The 26,258-nt window shown below is 40.1% G+C and overlaps 1 protein-coding gene across 2 annotated transcripts in view; it reads right to left on the reverse strand.

Annotated features, from left to right (window-relative positions):
* Positions 1 to 732: 732 nt before the first annotated feature.
* The window catches only part of LOC123769605 (uncharacterized), a 155,031-nt gene continuing 129,505 nt past the window's right edge, over positions 733 to 26,258 (reverse strand). For both annotated transcript variants that reach the window (XM_069308813.1, XM_069308812.1), the window contains 9 exons: positions 9,893 to 10,005; positions 9,718 to 9,799; positions 9,198 to 9,342; positions 8,511 to 8,680; positions 8,218 to 8,396; positions 7,924 to 8,059; positions 5,980 to 6,132; positions 1,879 to 1,995; positions 733 to 1,158 (listed from right to left, as the gene is read on the reverse strand). In XM_069308813.1, the coding sequence (XP_069164914.1) occupies positions 1,108 to 1,158; positions 1,879 to 1,995; positions 5,980 to 6,132; positions 7,924 to 8,059; positions 8,218 to 8,396; positions 8,511 to 8,680; positions 9,198 to 9,342; positions 9,718 to 9,799; positions 9,893 to 10,005 (1,146 nt within the window). In that variant the 3' untranslated portion in view covers positions 733 to 1,107. The remainder of the gene's footprint in view (positions 1,159 to 1,878; positions 1,996 to 5,979; positions 6,133 to 7,923; positions 8,060 to 8,217; positions 8,397 to 8,510; positions 8,681 to 9,197; positions 9,343 to 9,717; positions 9,800 to 9,892; positions 10,006 to 26,258) is intronic.

Raw genomic sequence — 26,258 nt, forward strand, 5'->3', positions numbered from 1 at the left:
TCTCCATAATTATCCATGGTGTGATGAGTTTCATTGGTTCAGGATACTGCCTATGTAATTAGGCAGTTCAGTGTAATTTGTCATTTAGTTCATTTAGTTCAGTGTAGTCCTAAGTATGAATTTTGTGAGACTAATAGTCTATAAATACCTACCAGGAAGTTCAGACACCTTTAGTCCATTTTGACTGAAATGATCTGAAAATTTTAATTGGTAAGAGAAATGCAAAGGACTTGTATGTATAATAATAATATGATGGTATTTAGAGGAACCAAGTACTGTACTAGTAATCTTGGAATACTTCTGAAGGGACTGCTAAATTTAGTCAAGATCAATAAGCAAAGAGGAAAACATTGCAGGGGATTAGGGACAACCACAAGTGGTGGTTGTCCACTTGTGATATATTTCATTCATGGATCAACACATGCATGTGCACGATAATGTTGGTTTAAGCTACGTCAAAAAACTTCAAGAGCTGACTGTTTAAATCCCATGTCATGTGGATAGTTAAAATTATAATCTCTCAAAATCTGTAATGGAATTTAACAGGTGCTGTAGTTTTCATAAAGGCAAAGCAATGAGTGTTCTAAAGAGAAATCTTGGTTTCTATTACCATGATGTTTACATATATTATTAAAATTTTGTTTGAAATTTATAACATTGTTCTTTCTCATACATTATTTATAAAGAATTGCAGATATTTTTATAAAAAATGATTAAATATGCATGTATACAGTATTTCAAATTTAAATACAGTACTGATTGCTTACACAAAGAATTTCATTTCTGTATGTTGAGTGCCAAACAACACATTATAAGGTTCACAGTTCTTGTGTTGCCTCTAATTACAGTATTTAGTGTTCTGTATAACTACAAAAATTGGCTTTCGTGAACTCTATATGAGAAAATGTGGGATATTTAAAAAAAATTAAAATACTGTATATATAATTTCATGACAAATGTTAAATCCTAAAAAACACAAACTTTTGCAGAGTAATTTGTAACCAGGACAAATAGGCTGTGTTGGTCTAATTATAAGGAGAATGCATACTGTATTTGAATATTCTTGAGTAATACCATTAGTAGATTTTTTTACATATACCATTTCACTTATGAGTCTTCAGGTAATGTGGTAAAACCAGCTTCTTGCAGTGCATTATTCTGAAAATTATAGAATGAAAATTAGCTATATAACAGCATAAGGAATAATGGTTTAAAGATATGAGAAAATACATAATTCTTGCATTTTATATTGTATACTGTACAGTACTGCATTTCCTGGATATTTCAACTTGACTCGCTATATTCAACTGGACTCGTTCCCACTGGAACATATACGCCCAACCAAATATGCATCATATTTTTGTCAATCGGATAACTGAAAATTTATAATTATAACTGAAAATTTATAATTATCAACAAATTTACAAAAGGAAATTAGAAACTTATTTATTATAAGGCAAATGATAAAATAAGTTTACACATATGAAAGGAAGTCTGCTCATTGTTTGGTCTTTAGTTTAACAAATATTTAGATTGGACTAAAAATTGATTAATTTGATTTGTCTTCCAATTTCGTATCTGTACTATACTGTACAGTAGTTTTTTCACTCACTTATATTTTTTTACTTTCCCATTCCAAGGTACTGGTTGTCTACTTCTTCCGTATGATTCACTTATTTCATTCGTGTACACCCCTTTTATTAAACGATTCTCAGGCATCATCCTACTACAGTATTTCCCTACCATCCAAGTGTACTGCACCTCACAATTCACATTTCATTCCCTTACTCCCATCACATCTGTCATACACTTCCTCATTTCAGTATCCATCTAGCATACTTGCATCAACTGTTTTTCTAAAAAATTTTTTTTACTAACCATCGCATTGAAAAATGCCTTGTTTGCTGCTTGTACAAAGAATTCACGCTCCTTATTAGTGTCCTTAGCAACTGAGCCTTTCTTCTTCGCTGCCTTAGTCATGCTCTCCAAGTACAGCTGTTAATAGAGTAGTGTTATGAATAGATGATGATCTAATAGGGTAATAGATGAAGGAAAAGTAGACTGGAAAATTTGTATATTTACCATAATGTAAATGAAATGATGGATAAGCATTAGGTACAAATGATTAGAACACCTGTCCAAATCATCCCATGAATGTGTTTATTTTTTATTATATAAAACATTCAAAATATGGAATTTGCACATAATACTTAAAGTAATCATCTCTTTAATACATTACAGTACAGTATCTCTAAAAAAAAATCATATGAGAAATGTCTTGTACAATCATAATGTTAAGGTTGACAACAGACTACCTTAAATATACATAGGGAATGCAGGAATCTAAAAAAAAACTTCACTTGAAAAAATCAACTGTGAGAACTCAAATAAAAATGGTTGGTTAAGATACTGTATTACCATAAGGATCCAGGACTCATCCATGTGTTTAATTATCACTGATCTTCCTTATCTGTTGCTGCTGTTGATTATTGAAATCAAATCAAATCAAATGTTTATTCAGGTAAAAGTACATACATAGAGGATTAGTTACAAGCATAATGTTGGATTTGTAGATAGAGCTAGTACTGTACATACAATACCTAAAGCCACTAGTACGCATAGCGTTTCGGGCAAGGTGAGGTGGGGAAAAAACCCTTAGACTAATACACAGTAGTAATTGAGCTTAAAGTATAAATTGCATTTAAAGAAAAAAAAAGGATAAAAAAGGGGGAACATGGTAGAAAATAGCCAATATAGAAGTTGGTCAACAAACAGCATTGTTTAAAAATAGTAAGACATGGGTTGACATTTAGGGGTAAGGTAGGTTACATGGAGTTAATTAGGTAGTACTTAGTTTTCATCTTAAACTGAGAGAGGTACAGCCTTTGACATGATTGGGAAGGTCATTCCACATTCTGGGTCCCGTGATTTGTAGAGCATTTCTAGTTTGATTAAGTCGTACTCTTGGAATATCAAATAGGTATTTGTTTCTGGTGTGGTGCCCATGGGTTCTGTTACAACATTCTAAGAAGCTTTTAAGGTCAGTATTGACATTACAATTCAGAGTTTTAAATATATAGAGTACACATGAGAGGATGTGCAGTGATTTAATATCTAACATTTTCAGAGATTTGAGTAAGGGTACCGAGTGCTGTCTGGGGCCAGAGTTAGATATTGTTCTAATAGAAGCTTTGTGTTGGGTAATTAGAGGATGTAAAGGATTTTGGGTAGTAGAACCCCAAGCACAAATACCATAGTTGAGATAAGGATAGATGAGAGTAATAGAGCGTCACCTGAGCTGGGTGAGGGACATAATATCTGATTTTAGAAAGAATGCCAACAGTTTTAGAAACTTTTTATGCTATATTTAGAATGTGTCCCTGGAAATTCAGCTTGTTATCGATGAGGACAACAAGGAATTTACCATCAACTTTACTACTGATTTGTATATTGTTTGTTCTTAGATTAATTGATAATTTTGGAAACACTTTTACTTATATTACTGATGGCAACTAATAATTGTTGAATATAGATATCGCTCATGATAGTATTGGTGATTTGTGTGTGGCAGTGACTTAAAATGTAAGTGGAGTGAGATGCTCCTAAATATTGTACTTGGCTGCAGTTAAACATGATGACCAGAATTGTTTGACTTGATATGTGATGTGCAAAGTGCTCATGTTAAATATTGTAGTTTTGCACAATATGATATCATAAATATCTGTTAAGTGATGTTTAACCCTTAAACTGCACATGGCGTATATATACGACAGAGCCCGATGGTAACATAAATGTTTCAAACTTGTTCTAGTGCTTTCAATTTTTTTTATGCATAATCTACTAGGCAAACACTCCAAATTTGTCTAAATGATCATCAACGTAACTTGAAAAACAAGAAAATTAACAATAATTATAAAATTTAATATTGAAAATTTTAGATTTTCAGATCAGCTGCAAAAATATGAAATATCACCAATTGTTCACTAAAGTGTTATTATGCTCTTAGAATAGTATATGATCTTTATTTTAATAGATTTAGAATATAGATTTTCAGTTTAGTTTTCTGTAAAAAAAAATCGTCAATATGGCATTTGAAATATGTACCAAATTCAGACAACAAAATTTATAACTCAAAACGTTTAGAGTTTATAAAAAATCCATTCTAATATGATTGTAGAACAGACAGGGGCGCACACTATATGTAAAAATGGTGAGAATCGGTCAGAAACTGAATTTTTTGAAGCTGACTCGATGTTGAAACAATAGTTTTAGAGGTAATTGAAGCCGAAGTTATCGACAATGTATAAGGCAGTTCTAATTCATTAATTTACTTGTATGTTTTAATAAACATTGTTTGGCATTCGTACTCGAATACGTCAAAGTTGTAGGTCAATATGTGTTGAAATGAAGTCAAGAAAAAAATAACCCCCCAAAAAAACAAAATATAGGGATAATTATAATGATTTAGGGGGATATATTTAGAGTATACTCTATATAAGTAAAAGAAAAACTTATCTGGTCCCTAATCATCAAAACAATCTAAAGAGACATGGAAAATAGTTTAAAATCTGTGAAAAAATAGGCCAAAAAAATAAAAATCCCAAGTTCTGGCAGTTACGACTGATTTATTTGTTGACCAATTTAATTCTATCTTCACATAGTTATGGAAAAGTATGCATTCTCCCGGATGTAGAGGTTACAACAAAATCAGATAATAAACAAAGGTAAAAATCCCCTAAAAAAAATTGTGGACATAGGTGAAAGTAACAGATATTACCATTGGACAATGTATTTGTATGATATATAATAAAATAAGCATAATAACATACTTATTATTATGTGTGTTATTATGTATTACTCAGCAATGCTATAAAGCAACCCATCCTCTGACAGTGCGTTTTAATACTAAGTGTATATAAGTAGATTTCCTGATTGCCATACATAGTACATAATTGCACTTATGGGGCTGTTACATTTACCTCCCGATGTATTCTCGTTTTCTGTTATGACACTCAGAATTTTAAAAAGAAATTTTAAAGTCAGTTTGTTATACACAAGTTTTAAATATCAGAAATTTCTTTTTCAGTTTTATTAAACAATAGAGATTTTATACAAAATTTGAAAATATCCTGAGTTACTTTACAATTTATTAAACTATTTTAGTTTTGTTTTATAAAACTGTAATATCAATATAGCTATAGGTTAAGAAATAATTGTAATTAAGAAGCAATAAAAAGCTTATCTTAAAAAACTAAGACGGTTATGTTAGGTCATGGTTTTCTAGTCAGCTTTTCAGGTAAACTCAAATATTCACAATATATTTGACAGTACGGTTTAATACTAAGTGAAAATAAGTACCATTCCTGACTGCCATACATAGTACATAATTGCACTTATGGGGCTGTAACATTTACCTCCCCATTTTTGGAGGACGGGCTGCTATAAAGACACCAGCTGCATATCCACTTTGTGGGCACTTTTAACTACTATTCTTCTTCTTTGTGCATCAGATAGGTGCTTGCATCTCCTTATTACTGCATTATCCCTCAGTTCCAGTTAATAGGAGCTGATCTTATCAGCAAAACTTTCCTCTTAAAAAAATTGTCTAAAATCCATTTCTGAAAATATTGGGATGAAACTTTCACGACGTTGAAGCCAATAAGTTGGAGATATGTTTAAAATTTAATATAAATTTTTACATAATTCAAATATATTTTCACCCAACCCCAGCTTATACCCCCATTTACAACCCAGGCTGTAGCAGTGTAAGGGTTAAAGTGTATAACGAACATTCGTAGAATGTCCTAAGGATGATAAGTTATAAGTTCTTTGTATTGAAGAAACATACCAAGAAGCTTATACAATACAGTATGATGTTCCTTATAGCCATAGAAACGTGATGTTTAAAATGGGGGTAGCTACCAAGTCGAATATAATTTCATAGACTGCATTACATTAGTACTAAAAATTTAACCTTACCTCATTAATAGTCTTTGAGAAGGTCTGTATTTGGCCCTTTGCACAGTTTGTTCTCTGACCCATGACATCCATTATGTTCTCTAGTCGAACTTCTTTAATATCCAAAGGGTCAATGCGGCCATCACACAACTTAATCTCAATAGATGCCCCATCCTAGGTTGAAAATTTAACTTAGGACATTGTCATATATCTATCTGTCATAGAAGGCCAGATGTAAAATTATGAGAATTTAATGTTTATGTATACTGTACCTTTATTATTACAAAATGTACAAAATATATATTTTAAACATCGTTTTATAGATTTAAAAAAAAATATTGATTGATCATTTATGATGTAATTTGCACAATACTGTACATGCATATCATCAAGGATTAATTTGAACCATCACACACCAGCAGTCAAGGAAGAGGATGGGTACACAGAGAATAACAAAAGAGGTGTGTGAAGAACTCAATAAGAGAGTCCAGGAGGTCTTCACAATACAGCAAGGAGAAGTCCCTGAACTAAGAGGGGTGGCGATACACCAAGCAGACTTAGAAGATATTGCAATTACCAAAGATGAGGTTAGGAGATATCTGCTCGATCTAGACATAGCTAAGGTTGTTAGACGTGATGGAATCTCACCATGGATGCTAAAAGAGGGGGAAGAATATAGTCATTATATAGAATATATCTGCCACTATATACCATAGTGACAGATATATTGATATCTGCCACTATGGCGTATAAAAAGTCACTGGAAACAAGAGCCCAACCAAAGAGTTGGAAGACGGCTAACATAGTTGCAATATTCAAAAAGGGGAATAGGCAGGCAGCCCTAAACACAGTTATGTGTATAACTTTGCAAGTATACTTGCATCACCTTGCAAGTATACCATGCAAGGTGATGAGAAGATCGTGAGAAAAAACTGATAGCACATCTGGAGAGAAGGTACTTTGTAACACACCACCAGCATGGGTTCGGGGAAGGCAAGTCGTGTCTCACAGGTTTAATAGAATTCTATGACCAAGCAACGAGCATTAAGCAAGAAAGAGAACAATAGGCAGACTGCATTTTATTGGACTGTCAGAAAGCTTTTGATACAGTACCCCATAAGAGACTTGCATGCATAAGTTGGAGAAACAAGATGGAGTAAGCGGTAGGGTGCTCCAATGGATAACGGCATACCTAAACAACAGGAAGCAGAGAATTACTGAGGGGGGAGACCTAAGACTGGCGTGATGTCCCCAGTGGAGTCCCACAGGGTTCTGTACTTGGACCTATCTTGTTTCTAATATACGTGAATGATGTTCCAGAAGGTATACTCATTCCTGTCAATGTTTGCTGATGTTAAAATCATAAGAAGGATTAAGACAGATGAGGACAGCAAGAGGCTACAGACTGACCTGGACGGACTGAAGGAATGGTCTAACAAATGGCTACTAGAGTTTAACTCGAGTGATACAAAGCAAAATGGAGGTTAGAGGAGATGAAGGGGAGAAAGCAGCCTGGAGGATCTAGATTTGCCAACAGCCATAGAACCAGATAAGGTCTTCCATTAGGTGCTAAAGAATGCAGCCGAATCTCTGAGCAGCTCCCCAAATCTAATGGCTTCATTGGCGAGGAGAGAACTACCAGGCAGCTAGTAAACGTAAGTCATTCCTATTATATTAGAGGGAATAAAAAGGACGTAATAAACTGCAGACCTGTATCATTGACATTTGTAGGTGTTAGACTAGTGTTAGGCCAACTCCATACATTGTTTCAAGTGAAGGTATGATAAAATCAAAAGTGTCGTGTTATTAAGATAAGTGACCAGCAACTGTATGAAAGACAGGTTTCTGTATCTGAAGCTCGAAACGCAAGCATCTAGATGAGTACACAAGCATATACGAGAGGTAATACAAGGATTCTGGTTCGAATTTAGCACAAGATCTATACAGTACAATTAAGGAGCTTACTAAAGGTTTCAAGGCTGACTTGTATTGAGAGAGGACTTGGTGTGCTGGGGCAGTTTCATTCAACAAGTCTAGGATGAGAGGATCAGGTGAGCCAGTGAACAGGGGCAGCCAGTGTAGTCCACATAGCACTGCCTCTCTGTGCGGGAGCAATTTAAGGGATATCAGTATAATCTCAATGCATCAATAATCTTTATACTGCCCATCACAGTAAACAAAGTGTTCTATGTTTGATACTTGTCGTGTTTTAATGCCAATCAAAATACATAACATTAACAAATATTTTGTTTCACAAACTTGTCGAAGATCTGGGTGAACGTCCAGGCAAGAGGAGTGTCGTAATCAAAGCTGACTTTGCGATCATCAGTGGTAGTGAGGATGCCAGGCGAGGAGCCGTTCCCTGGCTGGTATTTGGGCTTGAAGCCAAACAATTGAATCAACAGGATTGACTGCTCATCATAGTGAGGGTGCAGCGTCTGAGGAAGAGGCAAGAAAGTTTATTTCTTCTGCAGGTTCTGAAGTTTGGCACTTGGAATCTCGGCTGAATTGTCAGTAAATATGCTACACAAATGTTAAAAAAAAAATCTCACCACAGGATCGTCAAGCCAGACGGGTGAGCGCTGAGAGGACTTAAAGTCTAGGTTCTTGGAGATGAAGTGCTGATCGTGGCCATAGCCCTCAGGGGTGGGAGGCAGCTCCTCTACTTCCTCACCCGGAAGAACTTGGCAGAACACCTGGCAGTAGTATCCTTCCAGGCGCGCTGCCGACAAATTAATTAACATTTCAGTTTTCATAGGTTCTATCATGTGATTTCCACGGTTTGGGGCTTTCAGTAGCATATTGACATATTGATATGGTAGTGAGGATAGTTTGACAGCTTTAAACCGTGAAAGTAGCACGATTACATCCATAAGTTAGTTTAGTTGGTTAAGTTTGAAGATGGAATATAGTTCACATCAAGGCTGTGAGGATGGACTGCACGCATACTTGGGAAGCCTGGAAAAGACACTGTTAACGTGCAATGTAATTAACAAAGTTTAGCAACCTAAGTGAAGTTATAGGATGAGAGCTACGCTCGTGGTGTCTCGTCTTCCCAGTACTCTTTGTCATATAACGCTTTGAAACTACTGACGGTTTTGGCCTCCACCACCTTCTCACTTAACTTGTTCAATATGTTGATTTGCAAATGCTGGTATTACAGGTGTTGATGTAGCATGTGCTACAATGACAAACATTATTTCACAGTACAAGTGGAGAGCATGACTAGCTAGTCTTACATGGGAGAGAGAAGACACTTAACACGTCCGCCTTCAGTCCATCATCAATGTCGTAGTTGACAAAGTGGGTGTAGTCAAGGAACGGTGTTGGTTGATTGCTCTTTTTCTCCTGGGCCTTCTCGTCCAGGGACTCCACCATGTACCTCTAGCGAGTAGTTAGTTTAGTTCATTTATTATGCACCCCATACCCATCTTGTGGGCGGTAGTGGAAAGGGTTACAGAGGCACATAATGGGCTCAGGGACTGAACCCCACAATTCATTTAGCTAAGCAAGTTACAATCTTGACGAGCTAGTTACAAAATTCAATATAAGTCGTCACATCAACAATGGGTTCGAGATCGACCTCAAGTACAGGTTCTAAATTAAGCAACTGACATATGTGGAGAGCTAGTGTCACAATTGATATGTTTGTCCTGCACACCGCCCCCCATCCAGTGGGTATCGAAATATGGATTAGTCATGGTGGTGGACTAGTACACAAATATATACATACACAAAGTATGTGTGCCAGGTACTTACTTGTAGTTTGTCATCCGTAGTGGACACAGGTTTGCCTGATTCCTTTTGTGCCTCCTTCAGCTTCTCTTTCACCGTGATGCTCCTGGTCACACCAATACAATGATTAAATAATATACAATACAATAAAGTATATTAATACAATGACATGATCAAACAACGAGCAAGATGTACATACATATAACCTTCCATGTCGATATAGTAGCGGAAGAGTTGACGGTCGGTGTCATTGGGGCTACATTCATCACTCCTGTAGTAGCCAGACTCGTAGGCGGGCGCTTTAACAGTTTCCTGCGGAAGCTCGTAACTAAGTATTTGTAATTTTTAGGACAATGATGCTACTTCAGCAGATGTTTCACCACTCCACATCTATACTACACCCAGCTCTCCTCTATACTGATGGTGCTGTAATAATTTACATGCAGGATACACATAATTTACTACATCGCTGGCTACACCTCAGTGCTTACCAACACTGCTACTACATCACTTACTGCACAGAATCTAAACCCACTCTCATTTAGTAATTAATGTTTTTTCACCCATAGGGTTATAAACCTATGGAACTGCCTACCGTAAATGCTAAAACCCTGTTGGGTTTTAAAATTACAACTGAAAAAGATCATCAGGTCAAATGAGTATGCAAATGAGTACCAAGCCGCCGGCTTCCTGTCCTCGTCGAGGACACTAGTAATGGTGACCCTCAGATAAATTCAAGTAAATTTACAAAGCTTCTTGCGTTCCACTCTCCATTACGCTGGTGTTGCTATACCACTCACTACACTGAATGCACGTTTACTCATTTATTTATTTATTTATTTATTTATTTATTTATTTATATACAAGAAGGTACATGGGGTTTGTGAGGATACACAGCATGGTGTTAACATTCTTGTAAGGCCACTAGTACGCGCAGCGTTTCGGGCAGGTAACATATAATTTTAAGTAGGTAAATTCTAGCAAATTTTATAAAGTGATAACAGGTACATTGCAAGAAAAAAATTAGATGAGAGAGATTAGTGGGTATATTAAGGCACATCGGTAGCTCTGATTAATTGCATTGACAGCTTGATTGGTAATTTAACAAAGATTAATAGGCACAATACAGCATATTGATATCACATATAAGAAGGCAGCAATGATCACAATGGAAAAGTTGCTTGGATTAAGTACATAAAGGATGGGGGATTGGGTAGCACTAGAAACAGTGCACATACTACTCCACCATACAACACCACCTGCACAGTTCTGTACAAAGACATCAGAAAAAACATTCATTATACAACCTGTGAATAATACTCCATTTTGGCAATAAAGCACTCTCAGTGTTCTCCACACCAACAAGTCAGCAAGTAACTTATCATTTGGTAGAGTGTTAAAGCCTAATTCACAATGTTGAAGATGGTGAGTTTTGGCATATTTAAGTGGGTTTGGTCTAACAAATAATACCACAATGTAGGGTAACTGTTTGGATGTTATGATATGTAAACTTATGGAGACTACGTCACTGTAGGAATGTGAAAGAAATGTTAGTTGTTAACAATTTGGTGAGAGCTTCCCTAGTCAAGTAATCTGTCCTATAGAAAGTTTTTGTTCGTTAAAAATCTATATACATAGTTATAGATACGCTAGGCTGTATTACTTAGGTTAGGCTCTACTGTGGTCAGTTGGGAGAGGTTAGGTTAGTTTGAGTTAAGTTAGATTAGGTTGGGTTGAGTAAGATTGTTTCAAATAATTTGTCTTGTGTACGAAGTGACTTGCAACCCGCGTGTATAGCAATCCATATTTTGATTGAAACAGTTTTGAATTTAAGGGACAAGATTATAAAACCACATTATAAATTTCAAGGAGTGGACTAATATGCTTTTCAAATTTAAAAATAGTCATTAAGTGGCACTTCTAGTGTATTAGTACACAATCTAGTACACTTCTAGTGTATTAGTACAGTGCTAGTCTGCTGACTAGTTCGACATTAGCCACAGCAGTGAGGATGTGCAAAACAAGAGCTCTCACAAATAGGTAATTGTTTCTTTACTCATCTTGCAAATTATATTTATAGTTAGCTGTTTATATTTATTAAATCTTTATATATATATATATATATATATATATATATATATATATATATATATATATATATATATATATATATATATATATATATATATATCAATGTTATTAGTGATTATAACATGTTATTGGAGCCTAATTTCATGTTCGGTAGTGAAATTAATGGTTTGGGTTAACTACTTATCATTTTCTAGTGGTTAGAATTGTTTCAGTTAATAGTATACACGTTATAATATAAAATATGTAATTGATTACATATTATGGTGTGATATTGAATAATTTACACAACTTGTTCTAATATGACAGTCTCGTTTAATTTAAATATATTTATTTACGGGCCACCAGGCTGAGCGCTCCCGGCCCCAGCCTAGTTGGTGATTCCTTGTAAATTAAGGCCCATGTTAACTTGTGCCAGTAGAGTAACATTTATTGTTGAGTACAAATTACAGCTGTTTACTCAAATTTCAAGTTTTAAGAACATCTGAATAATATAGTGTCTTGATGCATATTTTTACAGATAATTTAATATATTTTTAATGTTAATTAAATTTTCAATAGGATACGTCTTGCGTGTTTGTATTCTTACCCTAAATAGTACAGATCGATGTCACTATATATGTTTCAAAATATTAACTCTAACTAATGAGCTGGCCGTTTAATGGCAGAACAACCAGTAACTTAAGATGGTTTCATACCAACTTGTTTGGGGTATTTTTACTTCCTGTCTCTAATTAGATTTTTGTTGTCGGAGGTATGTATGGCAGCATAGGCTACCTGATATAACTATCGGTATTTTGCTGGTCCCCACAACTTTACAAGTTGTCCCCCGGAAACTAAAACCGCAAGTAGTGAAGAAAATGAGTATGTGACCCACATGCCTCACATGAAATGCACAAGAGGCTGCAAGGAGGGTGTTAAAGCCTGGCTTAATGAATGCAGCCGGGGACGACGCAAACACCCACTGGACACAAACTCAGCTGAGACTGATCCCACCCGTTCAGTCCAACCTGCTACTGCAGCAGCTGACCCCGACGCTGCACCGGAGGAGACCATCGTGACCACATCTCCCCTGAGTGCTGCTGTACAGGAAATGAGTGAACAAATTTAAAATATTGAAAAACACTCCATTTGTTTCTTCTTTCAACTGGTCATCTTCTCAATGGGTCAGGAAAAGCTTACACGACACTCACGGTAGATGGTGCAACTTCCCCACCACACAGTGTAGTGAATCAAACCACTAGCGATGCTAGTGTAGGTGGTGTGTTTGTGCAGTCATCGGGAGGACAAACCCTTCATGCAAACTGCACCTACTATCAAGAAGAAGAGGCGTGTTTGCACCTCAAGCACACTTTAGGCCAGCTGATTTCACATGTTAGAATTTTGATAAACACAGCAAAAATGAAGAGGTGTCCGGCTCGGAGAGCTGCACCCAACTCAGTGCTGAGCAACTGTTCAGTGCGACTTATAGTGATGCGTCCATTAACATTAATACTTTCTATGACAACAGGATAAAACGTCTGACAAAGAGAGAGTGGCCAGATGTCTGGAATGATACACAGTATGAAAGTTAAGGAAGAACCAATCACCTTGTTTAATGTTGTCTATATGATAATTTCTAAACTTAGAGATCGAACAGGGAAGCAGAATGGCTACAATGACTAACAAAACAACAAGGACCTTCACATTTCTGTCCTGGCATATGCGGAGCGTGCGCAAGAGACTTACTGATATTCTTATGTGTGTAGGTAATAATAATGTTGATGTAGTTTGCTTGCAAGAACCATATACATCTAACACCTTACACACGACACCACCTAGACTCCCGGTGTACGTATCTTTTTCGAACACATGACCTTATGATGTAGGCGTACTGACATATGTTAAGTGGTCTGGTTTGTAAACACATTAAAAATCATAAAAGTGAGGACACCTATTATCAGAAGTTTCAGATATCCACAGAGACTGGCTCCTTCTACCTCTGCAACATTTATGTGAGGTGTGACAGAATGATTGAGACATCTCTTCCCTCAATCAATAGCAATTCTTAAACCATCATAATGGGTGACTTTAACGCTAAACACAATAAGTTAGGCGATGATAAAACGCATAAATGGTTCGGTGTTTCCAAAATACCTCAGGAAAAATAATATGATTTTTTATCTAATCCCATCTAATGTCGCCCATCTCTCAGGTGGAAGACTTGATTATGTAATAGGTTACGGTCTCTTAGACAATGCTGTCTAAGAATCATTAGTGCAAGAGGTAATTAGTGATCACCAAGCCATATTAAGTATGTGCCATACTTAGCACATGCACAATCAAAGATGTTAAATCACAACATTATGAAAGAACAACAGTTAACATCTCTGACAGTTTACACATGCACTTCAAGCGCAAAATATACGATTGGTATCAGTCATATGCATTTAACAAGGCAATTTTTTTTTTATTATTATTATTTTTCTACCACAGACGTGGCCACACATTTACAATGCTAACCAGCATATATACATTTTCTTCTGTCCTCCATGGACAGGGTTAGAGATCAGTTAAACATATAGTTCAGGGATTTATTGAACAAAAAACCACAGAAGGTGATTCGGTACTTTTAAAATGCTAAGCTAACCTACATACGTAAATACATAGATACACAGATTTACGTATGCCCTACATAAAGTGTTCGAAGTGTCATTAATGTGCATTTACAAAGGTGAAGTGCAATTCTGATCATCTTCCATATGTACTTTATACACATACATATACATACACACACATATATACTGTATTTATTATTTTCTGGTTTAGGGCTTCTATCCCTCTAACTATTTTCTTAGCATCAGGGCTTAATTGGAATAGGAGTTCTCCAAAACTCATTTTCGTACTTTTAAGGTGAAGAAAAGAAGTAATTTACTATAGAGTGTATTACACTTATTTGTATAATTTGCACGACGTTTCGAACCTCCATGGTTCATTCTCAAGTGAACAGATCTTACAATACTAGTTGATTTTATACCCGCATTAGGTCAGGTGATAATACAATGAAGGTGAAAAACATGGGGGGATACATAAGGGATAAACATAGGGGCTGCAGAAGGCTTATTGGCCCATACGAGGCATCTCCTATCTAAACACAAAGATTAATCCAGTGTAATTGGCCTGTTATGTTGGACATTGTCTTCTGTGTTGGCATCGATATGTTCTTGTCTTGTCCTTACTCTCATGGTGGGTAGAGTAAATAGTTCCGTGATTTGGGTGTTCATGGTAGGTCGCTCTATTCTTACGTGAATTGCCTCAAGAATTTGTAATCTTCTTGAATCTTGGGTTTTGTCTATTATGCAAGTATTCTTGTTCAACATTTCTCTTGTTAGAGTAATGTCATGGGCTTGTCTCATGTGATTCCTAGGGGCACCAGATTGAAGATGGCATGTCAAACGCCTCGTCAGCTTGGTCGACGTCATACCTATGTACTTACATTGAAGGTTACATCCTTCGTGGGGGCAAGTGTACATGTATACAACGCTTGACTGCTGTAGAGGGTTCTCCGTCGGCTTCGGGCTGTTTTTGATAAGGAGTTCGGAAGTCTTCTTGGTTTTGTAGAATATTATCAGGTTTATGTTTTATACAACACCCCCAATAAAATTATATTACAAATCAACCATGCACAGTGAACATATAAAAGAGGAAAGAATAATGAAAAAAATAATCCGTAAAGGAGTAAAAAGCACTACTCCTAACCAAAACATAAACCTGATAATATTCTACAAAACCAAGAAGACTTCCGAACTCCTTATCAAAAACAGCCCGAAGCCGACGGAGAACCCTCTACAGCAGTCAAGCGTTGTATACATGTACACTTGCCCCCACGAAGGATGTAACCTTCAATGTAAGTACATAGGTATGACGACCAAGCTGACGAGGCGTTTGACATGCCATCTTCAATCTGGTGCCCCTAGGAATCACATGAGACAAGCCCATGACATTACTCTAACAAGAGAAATGTTGAACAAGAATACTTGCATAATAGACAAAACCCAAGATTCAAGAAGATTACAAATTCTTGAGGCAATTCACATAAGAATAGAGCGACCTACCATGAACACCCAAATCACGGAACTATTTACTCTACCCACCATGAGAGTAAGGACAAGACAAGAACATATCGATGCCAACACAGAAGACAATGTCCAACATAACAGGCCAATTACACTGGATTAATCTTTGTGTTTAGATAGGAGATGCCTCGTATGGGCCAATAAGCCTTCTGCAGCCCCTATGTTTATCCCTTATGTATCCCCCCATGTTTTTCACCTTCATTGTATTATCACCTGACCTAATGCGGGTATAAAATCAACTAGTATTGTAAGATCTGTTCACTTGAGAATGAACCATGGAGGTTCGAAACGTCGTGCAAATTATACAAATAAGTGTAATACACTCTATAGTAAATTACTTCTTTTCTTCACCTTAAAAGTACGAAAATGAGTTTTGGAGAACTCCTATTCCAATTAAGCCCTGATGCTAAGAAAATAGTTAGAGGGATAGAAGCCCTAAACCAGAAAATAATAAATACAGAATATGCGGTATTATTCAATGAAACATGTTTGAAAGAAAACCTGCTGCCAGTATACACCAATACATATATACATGCATATATACACATACATGCATTCACATACATTTGTCTCTTTTACTCTGACAGGGTGAGATAGTTGACAGAGAAACTAATGAAGTAACACAGTACTATGGCAAATGGGTGAAACCTTAGGGGCCAAAAACTAAGAATAGAGGACAATAGTGGTTCTGTGACCCACGCCTGGAGTCCATGTATGATCTTGTACTACATGTTGCTGAGCATTGTAGAGCTCACAAGACAACTGAGTCGCTCAATGCATTTCTTCAAGCTCACCGCACTTTCGGGGAACTGAAAGAACTTGTACGTAGTCAACATTTGGAACAATTATTACGGGGTATCAATCCTGCAACATTCTGTCCAAATGTGGGCCAAAATTAAAAAGATCTCCAAACCTAACACCCCTCAACTTGCTCATCACTCCCCAACAGCTTATGCTGACATGCTGCTAGAACAGTATGCAAGCACTGCTTGTATATCGAATCCCCCTCACTGTCTGGCCCGTTGCCGCCGTGAGGGGGCTTGGTGGGCAGCTGCCGGAGTGTGATGCTCCATGGGTCAGTCCTCTGTCCTTTTGCAGCCTTATGCTCCTGCTGCTGCCTTTACCAATTTTACCAGACCCCTTTTCCTTTTCCTCGTGTTTCATTTTTCTCCCACCTTCTTCTATCAAATTGTTATTTCCTGCCGACCTTTTGCCTGTTTTGATTATTCTTTCGACCTTCTTTTGTTTTGACGCCCGGGTGTTTGAGGAGGCATACTCTTGCACTCCTAGAACTGTAGTATCCAACGTCTCGAGCGAGGGGACCCTTTTATTGTCAATCCTCCTTTCGTCACTGAACCCGCTCTCGATGGACTCACGGTTCTTAAGGTGGCGTTTGTGGGGCGTATACTCACGACGCACCCCTGGGGGGCCCCGGCAAGATCGGCGATAGAGTTTCTTGTTGAGTACGTGTCCTCCCTCTAATTGTGGCTCCATCGTGGGTGTGGGGGCTGTTACGACCCTGGGTTCTCCAGTGGAAACCAGAGGTCAAAATTGAGCTATTAAACTTTCTGGTAGTACAGTTGAGTGCATCACGAGCGACAATTGTTTGTATCTTCCCTGCCAGACGTAAGACTATTCTTGTTTCTCAAAGAGCATTTAAAGACTGAGCTGGGGGGTTGATTATTAAATAATAACATAGGCACCAACTTTGCTTACTAATACTTTCTAATCATTTGTAAAGTAACAATACGTTGCATAGGGGAAGATCTTTAATGTGCTTAGCTGCACGATCAATTAGGCTCCTTCCGGCACCACGACATGAGGGAGGCCTAGCTGGTCGCTAGGAGCCTTCTTCTCTGGCTGGCGTTCGTGGGGACGAGACCTACTCTGTGGCTGCACCCCCTACTCTCCTCCCTTCTCCTCTTACTTATTTCCCTTACCTGAAGTTCCTGTACCATTAAGTTAAGTACGGGGCATTGTTAAGTGTGCCTACTCTGGTAGTAAATATTGGTGAGACCTGGGGATAGTATTTGTCAGTGTTTTGGGTACCCCTAAGTGTTGTGTTTTGTATTAGGTCTCATGGTCTCGTGGTCTCACTACCCTAAGCTGCATCCAGCTTCAGTGCTTATCCAGTAGTACTTTACCCTAGCTTGTTCTTAGTGTAAACCTTGTATCCTGCCTAAGTGGACCAAGGCTTTTTAACGTAAGGTAGTGTGGTAAAGTTATTATTATTATTGTTATTGGTGTGAGTGTATATGGGGGGTTGTTAAGGGGTTAATAAATAAGTACATGAATTATAGAGTATCCCTTCTTCCTGTGTGGGAGTGTATTGATCAACCCTTAAACTGACATATATGGTCTAGTAGCAAGTTATTACTACTGTGGATAGTTTATTTTGGGGGCTGGGCCTTTTAGCTCTCCCATATTTGATACTCTGTCTTCTAACTACCCTTACCCCTTAATAGTACCAGTACCCCATAGAGCCCACCACACATTTATATTTATAACAGGGGCACATACGTGAATGAAAGTTTTCCCTCGTTTTCATGGCTGATAATGTTTCCCTTGTACTTTCTCAGGCTCGTGGGGTGGGCGACCAAGCCCCCCGAGTCGGACTGTGTTGGAAGACCAGGCCCTGTAGCCCCTGCTGCATTGGGCCCCGACGACCTGACTACTCCTCTCAGCTCCCCTCCCTCCTCTGCGGTAGGGTCGAGTCCCCAGCCCCCAGTGGTGACCACCTCGTCCCCTGGCACGGCTTCGTCTCTCATTGTGACTACTGCGCATTTTACCCCCATGAACTCCGGGGGTTCTCAACGCCGTTCCCGCCACGGCCGCACTCGCACGATCCCTTCCCGTAATACTACTTACAACGCCTTGTTTGGTCCCGCTACGTGGGCTAAATACTTTGATCTCCACCATCTGGATTCTACTCCTCCTGACGATTTCTCCCTCCATAAACACCTTGTTGATTCAGTAGATGCCTCTGTTACTTTTAACTCCACCAGTTACGGTACACGTGTCATCGCTGCTCCTTCCCAGGATGCAGCTACTCGCTTAGCCACTTTGTCCTGCATTGGAGAGACCACTGTTTGGGTCTCCAAAAACGCTCGGTTAAATGCCAGTGTTGGCACTGTTCTCTTCCCACACCATGTTGCAACTGGTGTTCGGGACCTCAAAGATTGCCATGAGGATATTAAACATATCCTCGAAGCCCAAGGCCATTCTGTCCTCCAGGTGGACACGTTTACTCGACCCGCTCGTGGTCGTCGCCGTCAGCCCCTTCGAGTTGTAAAAATCACCTTTGATAGTAGGGCCCTTCCGCCCTCTATTATTCTTGCTGATGCCAGATGCTCCGTTCAGGAGTACATTCCCTCTCCTAGACTTTGCAATGTGTTGGAAGTTCGGGCACGGTGTCCTCAAATGCACCAGTACTGTGTATCTATGCCCCATGTGTAGAGACGATAGTCATTCTAAGTCCGAGTGCACTTCTCCCCAGGCTCGCTGCCTCAATTGCGGTGAGGCCCATCCTACCTTCTCATGCTCGTGTGTACACTACAAACTCGAAGAAGCCGTCCTCAACTTGAAGCACCGTGATCGTCTGTCTTTTACTGAAGCGAGATGCCAAGTTCGTCGTCTCACCCCTTTCGCGGGCGTATCCTAAGCTCGCGTGTTGCATTCTACCTCTCCTCGTCCTTCCCACCTTCCTCAGTCTCACAACCGTTTCCAGGCCTTAAACCCGACCACACCCACCACCTCCTCCCCTATTCCTTTGCCTCCTGCCCCAGATGGTCTCCCTCCTGGTTCTCCATCTGGGGTTTCCCCCCTTCCTGTCCAGTCCACCATATCTCCTTTGTCTTCTTCCCCATCTCCCCTCACTCTTTCTTCCCGACCCTCATCCCAGTCTCTTGACCCTCCAAGCCACCTGTCTGTCCAGGCTGATATCCATCATCCTCCCAGCAATCTTCGTGTTATTCGCTCCCGCTCCTCTTCTCCTGCTGAGACCATTGAGTCTGTCGTCCAGTACGTTGTTACTGGAACGCCTGTCTCTTCGAGTCAGAAACGTAAGCCTGGCTCCTCTCCTTCTTCCTCTCCAGCGGGTAAGAAGGTTTCGCTCTCTTCCTCACCCCCTCCCTCTGACTCTGTCACTACATCCCCTCCCATTTCAGTGGTCGAACCCCCCTGTCCCAGATATGGAGGTTTCTTTCGCCTCCGATTCCCTTTCGGTTGCTGCCCTTGCTGAGGCACACTCCCTGCTTTCTGCCTCCCCTCCTCCAGCTGTCCTTGCCTGCCCCTCAGTTGTCTTCTCCCCCTCCAGACCCCGTCAGTCCGCCTCTGGTCTGTCCTCTTGCTCCCTTCCCTCTATCCTTACTAAGTTTACCCATGCCCCTAACCCTGATTTTGCCGACCCTGCTCCTGATCCTGACCCTGATCCTGAAATTCTTTAATAAACTGTGTTCTTCTATACCTTTATTTCTTTTTTGTTGTTCACTGTTACTGTCCTTTCTCTTTGGTAATGTCTTTTCTTCAGTGGAATATTCGTGGATTTTATGCCAACTTCCATGAACTCCAACTTCTAATTACACAGTTTTCACCGCTTTGTGTTTGTCTCCAGGAACCCATGCTTGGTGCTCGTCCTGGTCACTTTCGTGGTTATTCCTTTCTTTCTCCCCTACCCCCAGCTCTTGCTGGGGCCCGTAACTCTACTGCTCTCTTAATTCGATCTGATATTCCCTTCGTCCCCCTACTTCTTCCATCACCTGTCCATTGTTCTGCTGCCCGTGTTTTTGTGGGTAAATGGTATACAGTCTGTTCCATTTATCTCCCCCCAAATGTCCCGCTTTCCCTTCCTAATCTTAAGCACCTCCTGGACTCCTTGTCAGAGCTGGTGCTTCTTTTGGGTGATTTCAACTGTCGACATTCCCTCTGGGGTGATGTTCTGACAAACATCCGAGGACGAACCGTTCGAGGTCTTCTCGAACGGTTCGTCCTCGTTTCTTCTCTATCTCTTCTGAATTCTGGTGAGCCCACTCATGTGGACTCTCGAACTCGCACCCTTTCCTTTCTTGATCTTTCTCTCTGCTCGTCGTCCCTTTACTTCGATTTCACGTGGCAGGTTCTTGATGACCTCCATAACAGTGATCATTTCCCTATCCTCGTTTCCTTTTTCTCTTTCCGCCCTCCCCTCTCCTTCCCTAGGTGGCAGCTTGCCAAGGCTGACTGGTGCCTATTCACCCTCTGTGCTACTTTTTCTGACCTCTCCTCTCTGCCTCTTCCTCGTGCCCTCCTTTTTTATGACACTGTCTTCAACGCTGCCCTCCACTCTATTCCTCGCTCTTCCTCCCGGGGCACACGGAAGTGCGTTCCCTGGTGGAATGCGGACTGTGCTCGGGCTGTCCGCTGTAAGCGTGCAGTCTGGAAGAAACACCGCCGCCGGCAGACGGCTGATTCTTTTATTCTGTTTCGGAAGGCAAGTGCGGTGGCCCGTAGGACCATCTGTACAGCTAAACGTGAGAGTTGGAAATCTTATGTTTCCACCATTACGTCCGATACTCCTCTGCCGCAGATCTGGAAGAAGATCCGCAAAATTGCGGGCAAGTTCGTTCCGGATGTCTCGCCGGTTCTCCACCTCCGTGGTACTCTTGTGGCGGATCCAGTGCGGGTCGTGACCTAACTGGGTTCCCACTTTTCTTCTGTTACTCTGGTTCTCATCTTCCTCAATCCTTCCTTCTTCGTAAGCCTGTTCTTGAATCTTATCCTTTAGATTTCCGCACTCATCTCCGCCTTCCCTATAACGATCCTTTCTCTCTTTCTGAACTTCAGTCTGCCCTAGCCCTCTGCGGATCTACTGCGGTGGGCTCGGATGACGTTCATTATGATATGCTTTGCCATCTCCCTCCGTGTACGTCTCAGTATTTACTGAGTCTTTATAACCAGGTCTGGGAGTCGTCGTCCGTCCCTGAGGACTGGCTCGATGCCATTGTACTCCCTATTCTGAAACCAGGGTCTCTCGGTACGTCCCCTAAGGACTTCCGCCCTATTGCTCTCACGAGTTGTGTTTGCAAGCTCTTTGAGCGTATGGTAAATGTCCATCTGATGTGGTTCTTGGAACACCATCGCCACCTCTCTCCTTCTCAATTTGGTTTTCGCAAGTGCCGCAGCACGACTGATGTCCTGGTGAACTTGGAAGTCTATATTCGTACTGCTTTTGCTGCGAAGACCTCCGTTGTTACTGTCCTTTTTGACCTGGAAAAGGCTTATGACACGACTTGGAGATACCATATTCTGTCCCAACTTCGTTCTTTTGGCCTTTGTGGTAATCTTTGTTCTTCCTTCAAAGCTTTCTCTTTCGTCGTACCTTTCGGGTCAGGCTTGGTGCCACTCTCTCTGCCTCTTTTCAGCAGTATGAAGGTGTGCCCCAAGGTAGTGTTCTGAGTACTACACTTTTTCTGGTTGCCCTCAATGGTCTTCTTTCCTCCCTTCCTTCTGGCATCTTCTCTGCTCTTTATATTGACGATCTTACTCTTTGCTGTCGGGGTGATGATTCGCCTCTCCTTCAACGGCAACTTCAACTTGCGATTGATGCCTTGTCATCTTGGGCCACCAATCATGGCTGCAAGTTCTCTAGTACTAAGACTTGTGCCATGACTTTTACTCGGAAGCGGGTCGTTCTTCGTCCCTTTTTGTCACTTTATGGTCATCCCCTTGAGTACAAAGATTCCACAAAGCTTTTGGGGTTATTCTTTGACACTCGTTTGTCTTGGTCGCCCCATGTCTCTTACTTCCGTGTTGAATGCTCTGAGGCACTTAACCTACTTAAGGTTTTGTCCCATACTTCTTGGGGAGCGGATAGGCGCATGCTCCTCTATTTGCATTCCTCTCTCGTCCTGTCTAAACTCGATTATGGTTGCTCTGCCTACTCTTCTGCTTCTCCTTCTACTCTTCGCCGTCATGATCCATTGCACCATACTGGGTTGCGCCTCAGGTCTGGTGCTTTTCGTTCAACTCCTACCCTCAGCTTGTACGCTGACACTGGCTTTCTGTCTCTCTAGGATCGCCGTGATCGCTACAGTCTTCGCTATCTTGCGCGATCCTTACAGCATCCTCACTCTCGCCTCTATCGTGCTTTGACTTTTACCCCTCCTGTAGTTCCTGTTCCTCTTCACCTCCTTCCTCTTTCTGTAGGTTTGTCTCGCTTATAGGATTCTCTTTCAGCTCATATTACCAATGCTTCTCCTCGTATTGTTCCATCCTTGCCCCCATGGAGAGTCCCCCTTCCCAAATTTTATACTTCTCTGACCCGCATTACAAAAGCTTTTACCCCTCCTACAGTTCTGAAACGCCTCTTCCTTGAGCAGTTTTCTTCTCACTCCCATTCCGTTCCCATCTTCACTGATGGGTCTAAGTCTGCTGACGGTGTGGGCTACTCTGTTGTTTTTCCTGACCACACCTATATGTGTCGCCTTCCTCCGGAGGCTGGCATCTTCACAGCAGAACTTTATGCTATTCTCTATGCTCTTCATCTCCTGCTTTCCTGGTGTCAATCCTCCTTTGTGGTGGTAGTTGACTCTCGTAGTGCCCTCATGGCGTTAGGGTCCTTTAATCCGGTCCACCCGGTGGTTGTCGAGATTCAACATTGGCTGTTTCTTATCTCCAGTAAATTTAAGTCAGTTGCATTTTGCTGGGTTCCCAGCCATGTTGGTGTGTCTTTAAATGAGCGTGCGGATGCTGCCGCTAAGGAAGCTATCCGCGCTTGTCCCATCTCTCGTAAAAGTATTCCTTATTCCGACTTTTACCCAGTTATTCATGCCTCCATCCTTGCCCGCTGGCAGAGTTGTTGGTCTTCTGTTATTGGTAACAAACTGCGTACTCTTAAGAGTCGTGTGTCCCAGTGGCCTTCCTCCTGCCACCGTAACCGGCGGTGGAAAACGGCTCTGGCTAGGTTACGTATTGGCCATACCCGTTTAACTCACGGTCACTTAATGGAGCGCCGCCCTGCTCCTTATTGTTCACATTGCATTGTCCATCTTACGGTCGTGCATATCCTTGTTGAATGTCCTGACTTCTAGGACGAGCGTGTGTCTTGTTTTCCGACCGTCCCCCGCGGGCGCTTGTCCCTCGATAGAATTCTTGACGACTCAGATACTTTTGATATCGTTCGCCTTATGCGTTTCTGTTCTCGTATTGGCATCCTTGGTGATATTTATAGCGCCCTCTGATTATCCTGCACATTGCTTATCAGTCTCCGTGGTGTAGTGGTAAGACACTCGCCTGGCGTTCCGCGAGCGCTATGTCATGGGTTCGTATCCTGGCCGGGGAGGATTTACTGGGCGCAATTCCTTAACTGTAGCCTCTGTTTAACGCAACAGTAAAATGTGTACTTGGATGAAAAAACGATTCTTCGCGGCAGGGGATCGTATTCCAGGGACCATAGGATTAAGGACTTGCCCGAAACGCTACGCGTACTAGTGGCTGTACAAGAATGTAACAACTCTTGTATATATCTCAAAAAAAAAAAAAATTTGATGGTGCTACATAGCCTTCCCGGTTTGGTGCCTTCTATTGATAATTACTTACTTGCATATCGAATCTGCCCCAAAATATACAACAAGATCTTGCTAGTACTAATGTTAATAGGGGTTTTAATATTGAAATTGGCTGTAGTGAAATGGGTTCAGATGATGCTTATTACATTTTTCTATTTGAGCTTGAAACTGCACTTGAGAAGGGCAGAGGAGAAAAGAAATCAAATTTTTAAGGTGACTTTTCCCTTTTTAAAGTTCTGAGAGAAGGGCAGAGCAACTTCTCCTGGAGACGATGGCATAACGTACTTCTGAGGCTTCTGGCCGACATACCTAATAGTCCGCTGCTAGAACTGTACAAAGTCTACGCCAAGGTGTCCTTCCAAATCATTGGACGCAGAACCTCATAATACCTGTACCTAAGCCAAACTCGAACAAATTTAAGCGATATCTTTAACTTCTTGCATGTGCAAGGTCCTTGAGAGGATTGTTCTCAGTAGGCTAATGTTGAAAATCAAAAGTAAACTCGCTTCCAACTTGCATGGTTTTCTTCCATGGAGAAATATGCAATCTTGCTTTGCTGAGTACTTCATCAGACAGGAACCAAGCACTCTCATAGCCTTTTTGTTGACCACCAAGCTGCTTTTGACACAGCTAATAGGGAACTCATCCTAGAGCAACTAGCTTTTTTGGAGTCGGGGGAGAGTTGTTGAAATGGATTAGGGGTTATGTGAGTAACAGAACTGCCGCAGTTATCTATAAGAGGGTTAAGAGTGGCTATAATGCCTTCTTTGAATTTATTTATTTATTTATTTATTTATTTATTTATTTATTTATTTATTTATATTTTATTAATTTATTTATTTATTTATATACAAGAAGGTGCATTAGGGGTTAAGAGAGAACATAGAAATGAAGTTGATTTTACATTCTTGTAAAGCCACTAGCACGCATAGCGTTTCGGGCAAGTCGTTAAACTAACAGATAATTATAAGTAGATAATTTACAGTAAAATTGACAAAAAATGTTTACGGGTACTTTACAGCTTTACTTTACAGGTACAAATAATTTTAAGTAGATAAATTACAGTAAAATTAAAAAAAAAAAAAATTTACAGGTACATTGTAATAAATTTTAACAGTCAAAATCACACCAAAATTACGCCGAAATCAAAATCAAGTCAAATTGGGCACACCTCTGAGAGGAGTCCTCGGTCCTATGCTTTTCAATGTGCTGTTGCATAGACTAAAAGCTGAGATACCTACACAGGTCGATAAGGCTGTCATCTGCTATGCAGACGACATTTGCGTCATTGCAAACAGTAACAGCTCGCCGCAGACTCTCCTTGACACACTTGCACATAAATGTATTGAAGGTGGGATTATCGTCTCCACAAGTAAGACTAGGACCTTAATTATGCCCCCTAAAATCCTCCTGTTTTTAAAGTCAATGATCAGCACATTGAAAACTGAAGACAATACAAATACCTCGGCGTGAATATTAATAGTAACATTGTAAGTGAACAATTTAAGCTTAAGCTTAAAGAAAGGCTAAATCCTCTTAAAACGCTTGCTGGAAAGCACATTGGTATTAATGTCGAATATTCCAGAATGTTCTACATGATGTTCATTAGGTCACTAGTCGACTACCATGCTCTGCACCTTGTTAGTCTCCCTAGCAATAGGCTGAAACCTTTAGAGAAAATTCAAAATGAAGCCATGGGAATAATTCTTGGAGCCCCCAGATGCACAAGAATCATACAAGAATCAAATAGATACTAGGAATGTTGTAACATCCATTGTAAACAACATTATTAATGCAAAGTGCAAGAGTTTCGGTCTCA

This window comes from Procambarus clarkii, chromosome 63 (assembly GCF_040958095.1).
Source record: "Procambarus clarkii isolate CNS0578487 chromosome 63, FALCON_Pclarkii_2.0, whole genome shotgun sequence".
NCBI lineage: Eukaryota > Metazoa > Arthropoda > Malacostraca > Decapoda > Cambaridae > Procambarus > Procambarus clarkii.